This window comes from Nicotiana attenuata, unplaced genomic scaffold (assembly GCF_001879085.1).
Source record: "Nicotiana attenuata strain UT unplaced genomic scaffold, NIATTr2, whole genome shotgun sequence".
In the NCBI taxonomy this organism is placed as follows: Eukaryota; Viridiplantae; Streptophyta; class Magnoliopsida; order Solanales; family Solanaceae; genus Nicotiana; species Nicotiana attenuata.
This window is the reverse complement of record NW_017670254.1, coordinates 456,508-469,030: the sequence shown is the minus strand read 5'-3', so window position 1 is coordinate 469,030 and position 12,523 is coordinate 456,508. Positions and strand designations below refer to the sequence as shown.

At 39.8% G+C, this 12,523-nt stretch overlaps 1 protein-coding gene across 1 annotated transcript; it reads right to left on the bottom strand.

Annotated features, from left to right (window-relative positions):
* Positions 1–1,200: 1,200 nt before the first annotated feature.
* LOC109236757 (defensin J1-2) lies at positions 1,201–2,202 on the bottom strand. Its single transcript, XM_019402973.1, has 2 exons — positions 2,071–2,202; positions 1,201–1,604 (listed from the first exon to the last, which is right to left on the bottom strand). Exons 1-2 carry the CDS (start codon positions 2,132–2,134, stop codon positions 1,435–1,437), a joined length of 234 nt encoding a protein of 77 aa, XP_019258518.1. The 5' UTR covers positions 2,135–2,202; the 3' UTR covers positions 1,201–1,434.
* Positions 2,203–12,523: the final 10,321 nt, after the last annotated feature.

Below are 12,523 nucleotides of genomic sequence, written 5' to 3'. Positions count from 1 at the left end.
GGTGTCGTAACAATTATATATAGTTCACGACAATGTTAAAGTGGTAGAGAGTGACAATTAGCACATTAGGCTTAAATATGTAATATCAAACAATCACAAAAGTCAAGTATAACAGTTATTCTAAACTCGAATTCTGAACCCTGAACCAGAAGTTCATGGGTTCTTTTTCCCAGCAGAGTTGCCAGAGATGTCACACATCCTTTTTATAGGGAAATGAGTTTTTCCACTTTAAGTGACATTATTGAAATGGGATTAATTTATTTTATTATAAAAAGAGTTGCCACTTGAATAATTATTTACGGCGTCCCAAGTCGCCATTTATTTAAACCAAATCAAGGAAATTTTGACTCTATTTTTATGATCTGCGAACACAAAAGATCGGGTAAGAAATTCTGTTAAACCGGAAAAAGGTATGAGGCATTCCCGGATTCCGTAGTTTTAGCACACACTTTTTTTCTTTCACTAAATCTTTTCTATTGAGTTCCTAGTATGGTTTTAATGAGGCTTATAATATATTATTGGACATCCAATTAGTAGAAGTGTTCTGAACATATTTAATTTATGTGAATGTCCATGCGTTTTATTCGATGTACCATTCAGATACATGTACTTATATATGTTGTCACTTAATTTTTAGGATGTATCTTGTGAATTTTTAATATACTTGTATCTTACAAGAAGGATACACTTACATTTCAATACTACTGCTCTTTTACAATTATGTTACAAACTTAAAATAAATTATATATGATTTTTAAATGATTTGTATTTAATACCTAATTATCAAGATAAGGACTATCACGTGGAAACGTCCAGATGGTAGGGTTGGTGTTATGGAGATGATGTAAGCTCAAAAGAGTAAACTTTACCTAATATCGATTATGTGTTCAGATCTACTATTATTCATTAAAATTTTAATAAATTTTCACATAAATATATTATACGTGGAAAATATTGGATTTGGAAAAACCAGTTGACAGTATGTTGCATACGCTCCTAAGCAACTAGCAATAGCTAAAAAAAAAATATAGGTAATTACTGAACGATTTCTTATACCGTTATACGTAGTAATTATTTGACAAAAGTACTATATCATCCACGCTAGAAGTTTATTTTTGAGTACATAATATATAATACCCCTACGTCTATTCCATAAGCCAAAGCCCAAAGCTGGCAAATTAAAGCAGAAAAAAAGGAATAGATAAGATACAAGAGGCCAGAGCTTGTGTAATATATAGTAGTACCAATAGTTACAGAAAAGCTCGCAATTAAAAGTTGCCAGCAACAGTAATAGCAACCATTAACTCCTAGGAAACGGAAGGGAATTAACCATTCTGTTTCTGAGTTCAGATGGTCATTCTTATTTCATGATAAACACCAGAAGAAACGAGAAGAGACGTTCATATTACACAGCAGTACACATAATAATAATAATTAACAGTGTCTGGTGCAGAAGCAACGGCGACGGAATCCACGGCAGTGGCCACCGTTAAAGCCCTCTGTATGGCAAACAGACCCACAGTTGCTCTTACTGAAACACAGCCCCCTGAATCGGCGACTCTGCGACTCGCAGGTCCTCGCCTCAGCCACCATTGGTCCCATCTCTGTACATTTAATCGTACAAGAAAATTCAGAATCTAGAGTCATTGAGTTCAAAATGTGTATGATCGTACATATTTTAGCATGTTTTACATGTATATATAGTTCGAGTAGAAATCAGTAAGTTCAGTTCATCTTGCAAAATCCGCCTTAGGTCCGCCTTTGAATTTAACGTTAATGAAACCAATGCAAATTGTACGTGAAACAATTGATAAACCATATGGTCCATAGTGTAGAATATATAATCCGACTTTTATTTGACTCATTATTCAGCATGTTGTTCGATTGACAACGTAAAATCTAAGGAAAGAGTTTATAAATCAACAACAAATTAAACGTGTCCTATTTTGGATAATGGTCGGTTTCTGCACTTATAAATGGTACGGTAAGACAAATTCTGCAAGATCAACGTAACCAGAATAGCTTTGTTACATATCAAGAACCAAATAAGAAAGAAAATAAATTAATTACCAGTAGCAAAAACCAGCATCAGCATAAGGAAAACAGTTGCAAGCACTTTGGGAAAGCCAGCCATCTTTTTTTTTTCTTTAAAATTCTTTAATTTGCTTCTTTTCTGTGGTGAGTGAAGAGACCAGTACTAAATAGGTCTATATATAGTAGCATAAGCCACGGTGTAGAGGATGATCTTGAACCGTGGGGTATGTTACTTTGACTAATCTTGAAGGAAAAAGTAAAAGAAAAAACACACATTATCTGTAACAAGTCACAACCACTCGATCTCCACTAATCTCTGCTCCCCTAGCTTTTCACTTTTTTATTTCTTTTTTAAAAATTTAATTTATATAAACTGATAGTATATTTTGACCTTCTATAGAAGATTGCTTCCCATTTTTAAGATCATAGCCAATTAATGTTAATACAAAGAATTATCTGTCATCGCATTTCAAATAATCAGATGGTATAAATTATTTTTACACCATCAATATATGAAATTTAAATTTTATTTATTTATTTTGCGGTTGAACTATATATAACAAATTCTTCCTCAAAGCCTAAAGAAGTAAAAAGAAACAAAAAAAAGTACTAAAAGAAAGAAAAAGAATATACTAAAAAAGAAAAACATGAAGGTGTGAACATTCACTTTAGATACTTTGTAAAGGAGCCTTGATTGCTTATGAGTTGGAAACTTCTAGTTGGAAAGGTCAGATCATTTGTAGGAACGGAGGTGAGTATCCAACTTTATATTTGTTTCCTAACCCTAAATTAAGACATACTTTACAAGGGATATCATTTACTTTGAATTGATTCATATTATGGATAAATATTTAAATGGTATCAATATCAATAAAGTTTTTTAAAAAAAAAAATTAAAGATCACTCTATTGGTTTTATTTAATTTTATACATGCGTTTGATTGGACACGAAATCTAAATTTTTGTTGTTTCAAAGTTCAAACATATCATAACATTGTGACTATAAAATTTAATCATTTTGCGGAAGGAAGAAGTTTAAAGACAATTATTTCTAAATATAGCAAAATATAATTCTTTCATAAACATATTAAAAGGAATGAATATCATATAAAATGGAACAATTCTTTTATAATTGAGAAAAATGGTTTAGCATAGTAGAGCTATATACAATCTCTTCAACTTTCTTCTTCTTTTGTATTGTCAAATCAAATAAAAATAAATGAATGTTTTAAAAAAAAAATTCTGTTCCTTTCCTCTCCTACTCGTAGTTTCAAAAAAGCAAAAAAAAAAAATATATATATATATATATATTCACTTTTCTCATATGTTTTCTTGGTACAAACAAGAGCAATCGAGATAAAACTGGAATTCAATACCAGTTTCTACTTTCAAAGGGAGAATCAAATTTGTCAATAGTGTGAATAGCTACTTTGGAGAAATGCTTTTTGAAGTTCACCACTATTCAAGATCTGCGTGCCACAAAAACTAACGAAAAAAGAAGCCTCTATTATTGCCTCTTTCGCCTCAATTATTGCCTTTTTCTTTTCTTAATTTGTAGATACAATCAAATCTTTCTTTAACAGTATTGTTTGTTCCGAATATTTATTTTTGGGTGTTATAGCGAAGTGCTGTTATAAAGAACATATATTATAACATAACATGAAGTTTTGTTCCGGAAAAATTGACTTTTATAATGAACGAGTGAAGTTTGTTATATAAGAATTATTTAGAAAAGAAGTTTTGCCACGCATGGTCATCTAGGGAATAGAATAAATGTCATGGCCTTTGTTCATAATATAGGATAATGTCATGACCTTTGTTCAATAGTGGAGTTATTGAAGAATTTAGATACATCTCTCTTTTGAATTGTGTAACCTGATTTTTTAATATTACTTGAAGCTGTCTTTAAAAAAATGCTTATGACTAAACATATTATTATTCTATCCTTAATCTAATTTGCCGACAGTAGGCAAACATTGGTGGGCCAACAAGGAGCTAGGCTGAGGTATACACGTTCTAAATTGTTCTGCATCCAGGGCTCGATTGGTACGAGCGATAAAAAATAATTAATCCGAGATTAAAATTGATATAAGTTTATTCTATATTTTATTAAGATAAAATTGTGGTATAACTACACTAATAATTGAATTAACGAACTGGGTTCCAAGCTAAATATTCTTATATATTTAATGAATTTTTCAATACAAATATAAAATTTAGACAAAAATTACTGAGTTCACGAAACCCATAACTAATGCACCAGATCCGCCATGGTTGGGTTAAAATGGATGATATCATAATAGTTGATGCAAGACTATTCATTCGTTCAACTTTTTAAAAGTTGCTTGCTTTCGGAATAGTTCTTGCGCAGTGACTCCTAGATTATAGTGACTTTGGTGAACGATGGTAGGGTAAGGTCTTGTTCTCGAGGGTGTCAGCGCGGGAGAGGGGGCCGGGGGTAAGAGGTCTAAGGGAGCTATTAGGCTGAGAGTGGGGTCTTGGAACATAGGAACTTTGACAGGAAAATCTGTAGAATTAAAAGTCGATACCACTTAAAAAAAAAAATACGAACGTCACTTAATATTGGAGGTCATTAACTTTTTCGTCTTTATTTTTGACTCAAACAAATATCTTAAACCAACAATAATGTCGACGTGGACCTTATATGAGAGAAGGGCAGCATAATCTAGGAAGAGGAAAAAATGAACAAAAGAAAGTAAAAGCTAGCATAATTAATGGACCTACCCCTGAGATTAAAAGAGCTCGTAGCTCGTACGCACGGCAGGTCTAAGATTAGAAAAAGACACAGCAAGCTGGGACTGCATACAGCTTATTGGTGGTGGTCCATTTCTTATGATAAAAGAAAGAACCTCCTAGCTCGTGAAAGTTACAGGTGACAAGTGACAACAGCTTGTAATTGGGCAGCAACGTTTTCCTCACCATCTATCCCCACGATCAACTTTCAAAATGAAGAATAACTTTTTAAATTTAATGTAATGCTTGGAAAAACAAGAGAGGGAGGAATGACAATGCGTTGCAATTCATGTAAAAAATATTTTTTTCACTTGGAATAACTGTCATGACTCAGAATATCCAAGCCGTGACTGGCACTTAATAATCTCCATCTCAAGCTAATCATACCAAAAAATTCATAGTCTCAATTCAAAACGATAAGAAGTCTAATTGTATACGGTAAAAATCAGAGGGCTCGATTTTATGATCATTAGGGTGCCTCGTAGAGACCACCCTCGGAAGGCTCGGAGTTCGCCCCAAGGGTTCATAATGATCGACCTCGAAGCAGTGCAAACCAGCGGTTACGAGCGAGAAGTTCCCAATAGGGCTGTGCACGGATTAGATTGGATCGGATTTAGCATATTTCGGATTCGGATTTCGGATTCTCAAAAGGGCAATCCGAATCCGAATTAACATTGGATCGGATCGGATTTTAAATTTTTGGATCGGATAATTTTTCGGATTGTCGGATCGGATTGTCACAAAATTGCTGGTTAGGACTTAGGACCATTCATCTCCTAAAACACCATTCAATCAGAAAAAATCATTCATCTCCTAAAGCACCATTCAATCAGAATAAAAAAAATTGAGTGAATAAACACCATTCATCTCCTAAAACACCATTCAATCATATTGAGATTCACTGTTGTTGGTTGTGGAATCAGTTGAAGCATCTCTTTCACCAAAATTTTCAGCAATTTGAAGTTTATTCGGTGTCTCTGTCTCATTTTCCATCTACCAAAATAAAAAAAAATCAAAGTAAAATCAAAAGTTGAAAAATAGAACATGAAAGAGACATAAAAGACATAAGAGAAGGGAAAAGAGGCGGAAGAAAGAGACATAAAAATCAAAGTAAAATCAGAAGTTTGAGACTTTGAGTCTTTGAGACTCTTCAGTCTTCACTGAAGAGAAGAGAGGCGGAAAAATCTAAGTGAGTGAGGGGGTGTGTAAAAAATGAATAAGCCTAACCCTAAAATTCTAGTGTAGTATTTATATAGGTAAATATAGTTTCGGATTTCGGATTTCGGATCGGATCGGATTTAGATCATACCAATCCGAATCCAATCCGAAAATCCAAAATTTTATAAAACACAATCCGTATCCAATCCGAAAATCCGAAATCCGAAATCCAAAAATCCGAAATAGAGTGGATCGGATCGGATTTTGGATATCCGATCCAAATGCACAGCCCTAGTTCCCAAGGCACATGATCAAAGCTGACCAAGTCTATTAGGCTAGTTCAAACCCGTACCATGGCATTAAATGGCTGTACCAGCTCTATCTCTTTGTAATAAATGTATTCGTACTGTGTTGGGATTCCCCCTCATCTATAAAGGGGAACTCTGTCATTTTGTGAAAGGAGGTTACACAATATACAACACACTACATTCAATACAAGTACATTCTCTGCTCTCCAGCTTAAACACATTCTCTTGGTTTCATTATTTACATTTATTGCTTATATTCATTGTGTTCTATAAATTGTTCATCATTTATTGCTCATTATTGATCATAAAGAGCCTCCATCGCAGCTCTCATAACTGTTAATCCTTCATCGAATGCCCTTGTCCGGGCATCCGACTCGACCTCGAGGCCCCGTATACGCAAGCTCGAGGCCTCGATTCCCAACCATTCGGTTTGATTATTACATTGTCTATAAGCTATCATCTTACTTTCTAATCCTTTAGTTAGCATCAATTGCCTAACAACTAGCATAAGAACAGATCACGTATTTTTAGAACCACAAAATCAAATCTAATTGTCATTACCATTTTCAAGGTAAACAGTTTGGCGCCCATCGTGGGGCTAAAAATAATAGAGATTGTTTTCTTGCTGGTTTACTACATAACGCAAGTTATCTTTCACAGTTTTTCTTGTCCAAGATCTTTGATTTCAGGTCAAAATGTCTAACTCAGTAAACGCAGGTGAAAACAACAATCTTGAGGACCATGGAGAAAATGGTGTAGCTGTTCCAGGTGTTGGTGTACCACCACGAAACCCTGAGGATGCACCAAAATCAATTCCTATGGACGTGGTTTCGTGCAACGCTCAACACGTCGAAATAAGCTCCCACACCAACAGGAGCATACACCAAGGAGATCAACAAGAAGCTCAAAAAACCCCGGCTCAGGAAGAATAAGAGGTTAGCTTTCACGTCATCTTCGAGATGTTACAAGCACAACTGCTGGCAATTGCTCAGCTCCAAAGCCACCAGAAAACTCCCAGCGCGGTAGCACCGGAAATGGCTCCCCGAGCCGAGCAGGTACCAGAAAGATCAAGCAACAACGGGTCGGCAGCCGAACCCTCCATCATATAGATGCTCGAGGACTTCACAAAGAGGATCGAGTCGGGCGAGAAGAAGATATAAGCCAACGACAAGAAGGTAGAGACCTACAATTCTAGGGTCGATCAAATCCCGGGCGCACCCCCGATCCTGAAGGGTGTAGATTCGAAAAAGTTTGTACAAAAGTCGTTCCCACAAGAAGCGGCCCCAAAACCCATTCCAAAGAAGTTCAGAATGCCCGACCTTTCGAAGTACAACAGAACCTCGGACCCCAACGAGCACGTCACTGCTTACACTTGTGCAGTGAAGGGCAACGACCTAAGGGACGACGAGATCGAATCCATCCTAATAAAAAAGTTTGGAGAGACGATTTCAAAAGGGGCGATGATGTGGTATCACAACCTAGCCCCAAACTCGATAGACTCATTTGCCATGCTGGCAGATTCCTTCATAAAGACGCATGTTGGTGCCATCAAGGTAGCTACAAGGAAATCCGACGTTTCAAAATCAAGCAAAGGGAGAACGAGATGATGCGAGAGTTCGTATCTCGATTTCAAATGGAACGAATGGAACTACCACCACTCTCCGACGACTGGGCAGTGCAGGCCTTCACTCAAGGTTTGAACGAGCAAAGCTCGGTGGCTTCGAAACAGCTGAAGTAGAACTTAGTTGAATATCCCGCCGTGACTTGGTCGGATGTCCAGAACCGATACCAATCAAAGATCAGGGTCGAAGACGACCAACTAGGAGTCCCCTCGGGCTCGGTATATCCTAGCAGGCTTCCGGCAAAGGAGCCAAAGCCAAACAAAGAAATATACCAACCATACACTAAAGACAGAAGAAATGCCTCGCGGCGCAACATACCCCGCAATGACCGAAGGATGGATCGAGGCCAGAATCCCCGGGGACTTGTTAGCAAAACTGGATTAGATAGGCACGTAAGGCAGACGGAGGCACCCCGCTTGTCGGAATACAACTTCAATGTCGACATTTCAGACATCATATTCGCCATTGATAAAATCAGAGACACCAGGCGGCCAAGGCCTGTACAATCAGATCCTTCGCAAAGGAACCATAACTTAGTGTGTGATTTCAAAACACACATTGTCACAGGACTGAGGATTGCCGACAACTCCTGGAAGAAGTAGCCCGACTACTCAGCAAAGGTCACCTCTGAGAATTCCTCAGCGATCGAGCCAATAATCATTTCCGAGAAAGAGAGGCGACCAAGAAGAGTGAAACAGATGAGCCACAACATGTCATCCACATGATCTTCGGAGATATCGATGCTCAGGAACCCATGGTCAGGAGAACAAATATATCCATCACCAGGGAAAAGCGAACTCGAGGTTACATACCCGAGGACGCCCTCACATTCAGTGATGAAGACATCGAGGCTCTATCTCAGCCCCATAACTACGCATTGGTAATTTCTTTTCTTGTAAATACATTTCAAATTAAGCGTGTGCTTGTGGATCCAGGTAGCTCGGCCAACATCATCAGGTCGAGGGTGGTGGAGCACCTCGGACTGCTCGACCAAATCGTGCCCGCCTCTCGAGTCCTCAACGGATTCAACATGGCGAGAGAAACAACGAAAGGAGAAATCACCCTCCCGGTTAACGTGGCCGGCACAACCCAAAATGTCAAGTTTCATGTCATCGAAGGGGACATGAGATACAACGCCTTGCTCGGAAGGCCGTGGATACACTGCATGAGAGCAGTACCATCCACCCTCCATCAAATGATGAAATTTCCGACAAAGGATGGATAAAAACCATCTACGGAGAACAACATGCGGCAAAAGAGATGTTTGCGGTGCACGATGTGACACCAGCGCGAATACCTCCACCATCGAAGGAGCCAAAGGATAAGCAAACAGTAAAATAGCAATAACAAGCTATATCTCGGCTACACCCGACTAAACAAGCAAAGGACCGCGCTGTGTCCTAAAAGCAAACGTTCAAAGCACATCGAGGCTCAAGGCGCCATCGGCACTAAGGTATAATCATCTCCCTTTTTAATTACATTTCACACTAACCTGTGTGCAGGTATCCGATCGAAACAACCAAAGCGCTTACCAACCTGAAGGCCTTAGGTTCCAAAAGCATACGTTGCACTCTTTTCTTTCGATCGGGTTTTATCCCAAGAAGGGTTTTACCGGCAAGGTTTTTAACGAGGCAACATCTATATGCTACCTAAGGAAGACTCAACAAGTATTCAAGGCTTCTCTTAAATCAACCTCGAATACTAGGGGGCATCCCCCCGGAAGGTCACCTCTACGGAGAAGCCAAGATTGCTAAATAGGGTCTCGACAGGAAAATGATGTACCGGGCCAAACGGTCGAACGAACCATGTCTGTATAGAATAATCGAGCCCTTGACAGCGAAAATGTGTATACTTGTACCAAGTAATCAAAGGATACTTTCCCCTCCATCAAAGCATTTCGTGTTTCAAAGAAGCTTGCTATTTCTTACAAAAAAGACTCCAGGGCCAAAAACGCCCCGAACACTCGGGGACTGACATCAAAAGCTCGAAGCTGTCTGACCTCCGGGTGGGAAGCTTCGAACTGGTAAACCCTCAATGAGGCAACATCAAGTCTACAAAAACGGTTCCAGAGCCAAGAGAACTTTCAATGTCTCGGGGACTGTCGCCAATTGCCATCCCATCGACATATCAAAAACCCGAGGCCATAAGACCCTATGTGGAAACCTCAATCTCGTAAGACCTATATAAGGCAAAAAAATATCTGTAAGACCTCAAGCAAGGCATGAACTATACTTGTACCAAGTAACAATATCTGTAAGACCTCAAGCAAGGCATGAACCACACTTGGACCAAGTAACCAAAACTGTAAGACCTCAAGCAAGGCATGTAAAAATTATAAGACCTTACAAAAAGGCATTACCCCAATCTTAAAGTTAAGGCTACATATTCGAACTTGTAAGACCCCTAATAAGGCATACCCTCGATATAGACGCCAAAACTACTTCATTTGGGAGCTAAAAGGCTACGGCCAAACATAAATGACTACGGTCATAAGGTTCCGGGCCAACTAACGCGACTCGGGGATGCCCGACCATCGCTATAAAATCACCGGACTTCAATTACTTCGAAAGAACATCGAAAAGAATCGGTTTAAACAAGGCTACCCTCTACATAGGCAAAAAAGCTTCGACCATGTCAGCTCTAAACTATAGGCTTCGAAACACTCAGCCACCGAGCAAAACCTCACGAGGTGTTCGTTCATCGCTACATAACGACTCACAATCGAGGTTTTTATCGAACTATCAAAGAGTCAGGCAAACACAATTTCAAAAAGTCCTTAACGAGGGAAAAATAAAGCCTATATAAAAGGTCGTACCGACCCAATGCATAAGAGCCACTGCCGCCATCCCATATAAAAGGTACCGACCTAACGCGTAAGAGCCACTGCCGCCAGCCCATATAAAATGTCGTACCGACCTAACGCATAAGAGCCACTGCCGCCAGCCCATATAAAAGGTCGAACCGACCTAACGCGTAAGAGCCTAAGGGCTAGCTTTAAATTCAAAACTTAAGGGTCAATGAGCTCGAGTCGAAACCCAACTCGGAGACTGAACCCGAAACAATTAACTGAATATGCCTAAGAGCAAAATCATAAGAGCTTAAATGCTGGCTTATACTAAAAGGTCGTACCGACCCAATGCGTAAGAGCCACTGACGCCAACCCATACAAAAGGTCGTACCGACCCAATGCGTAAGAGCCTAAGGGCCAGTTTAAAATTCAAAACTTGAAGATCAATAAACTAAACTCGAAACCCGACTTGAAGATCGAACCCAAACACAGTCAAGAATGCCTAAAGGCAAACGCATAAGAGCCAATGGGCCAACCCAGCGAGTCTCGAGGCCGTATTGAAAGCCTAAGGGTTTTTTACCCCAAGGCCCAATTTATCCGGCCAATCATTGACAAAGCGTCGAAATTCAAAGCAAAGAAAGACGTGCACATGCGAAGAAGAATGGAACCAAAAGTTTTCCTTCTATAATTACATAAGGCTTCACTTATAAAGTCTTCTAGGAACACCATACACAAGATTGAAAATAAAAAAGCTAAGCCTACGTCCCCCTCGGGGACTATGGCCCGTCGGCCTCTTTCTCACTATCTTCGGCATCGGACAAAAGGAACTTAGCGTCATATTCGTCCGCCTTTGCTTGCTTTGTCTCTTCCGAGAGGTCAAAGCCCCTAGCGTGGATCTCCTCGAGGGTTTCCCTTCGAGATTTGCACCGAGCATACTCCTTGCTTTCGTTCTCACGGTCAAGAGCCCCTCTTAGCTCAGCTCGAGCGTCGACAGCGTCCTTCAAATAGGCGGCCACTTTCTTATCAACCTTAGTTCGGATCGCTTCGGCTTCAGCCCGAGCATCCACAACTTCGGCCTTCATCTTCAGAAGCTCATAATTGAGCCTTGTAATCATGTCCATTTGGACTGAGCTGTTCTCACGAGCGTGGTGGAGTTGTACTTTAAGGGTGGAAGGCTTGGCCAAAGCATCCTTCTTAACCGCAACCTGGGCGTCCACCCGAGCCTTTAGCTCATCGCACTGACACTTGGCTTGACCTACTTCGCTCCTATGGCGTTCCAGGTCCTCCATCTTTTTCTGAAACTGAAGAAAACAAAACATTAGCCTCAGAAGATAGAAGAAGAAACACGCACCCCCTTGGAACAAAAGTTACCTGCTCCTCGAGGTAGCTTTCGTAATCCAGACTTCGACTCGCCTCATACCGCAAGTGTGCCAACTCGTCTTCTCTCTCATCGCAAGGAAGTTTGAGGGATTTCTCCCCATCCACAGCTTTTCGTAGCCTGGCCTCACGACGAAGCAACTCAGACTTGAGCTTGTTAAAATCCTATGAAGGAGAAACTCCATAAGAGAGAAAAATTGCAAAAACTAAAGAACCAATGCGATCGGCCAAAACTCACCGCAGAGTAGAGCCGCTGAGCTTCCTCAAAAGTCGAGTGCACATCTACTAGTCTAGCTCCATCAACCCCAGTGAAACCGCTTCGGTTGGGATATGGTCGCTCGATATATACTGCACCTGGCTTCAAGCATCCCTCGAAGTACCTTCGATCGGAGAAGAAGTCGGCAGCAGAGAACCCTCGTTCCTCGAGGTACCTTCGACGGGAAAAGAAGATGGCAGCAGAGAAGGGACCGTTTTTCCAAAGCC

Coding starts and splice junctions, on each gene's coding strand:
- LOC109236757 (XM_019402973.1), bottom strand. CDS start 2,134: ATGGCTGGCTTTCCCAAAGTGCTTGCAACTGTTTTCCTTATGCTGATG. Junction 1,605..2,070: donor GATGCTGGTTTTTGCTACTG/GTAATTAATTTA, acceptor TTAAATGTACAG/AGATGGGACCAATGGTGGCT.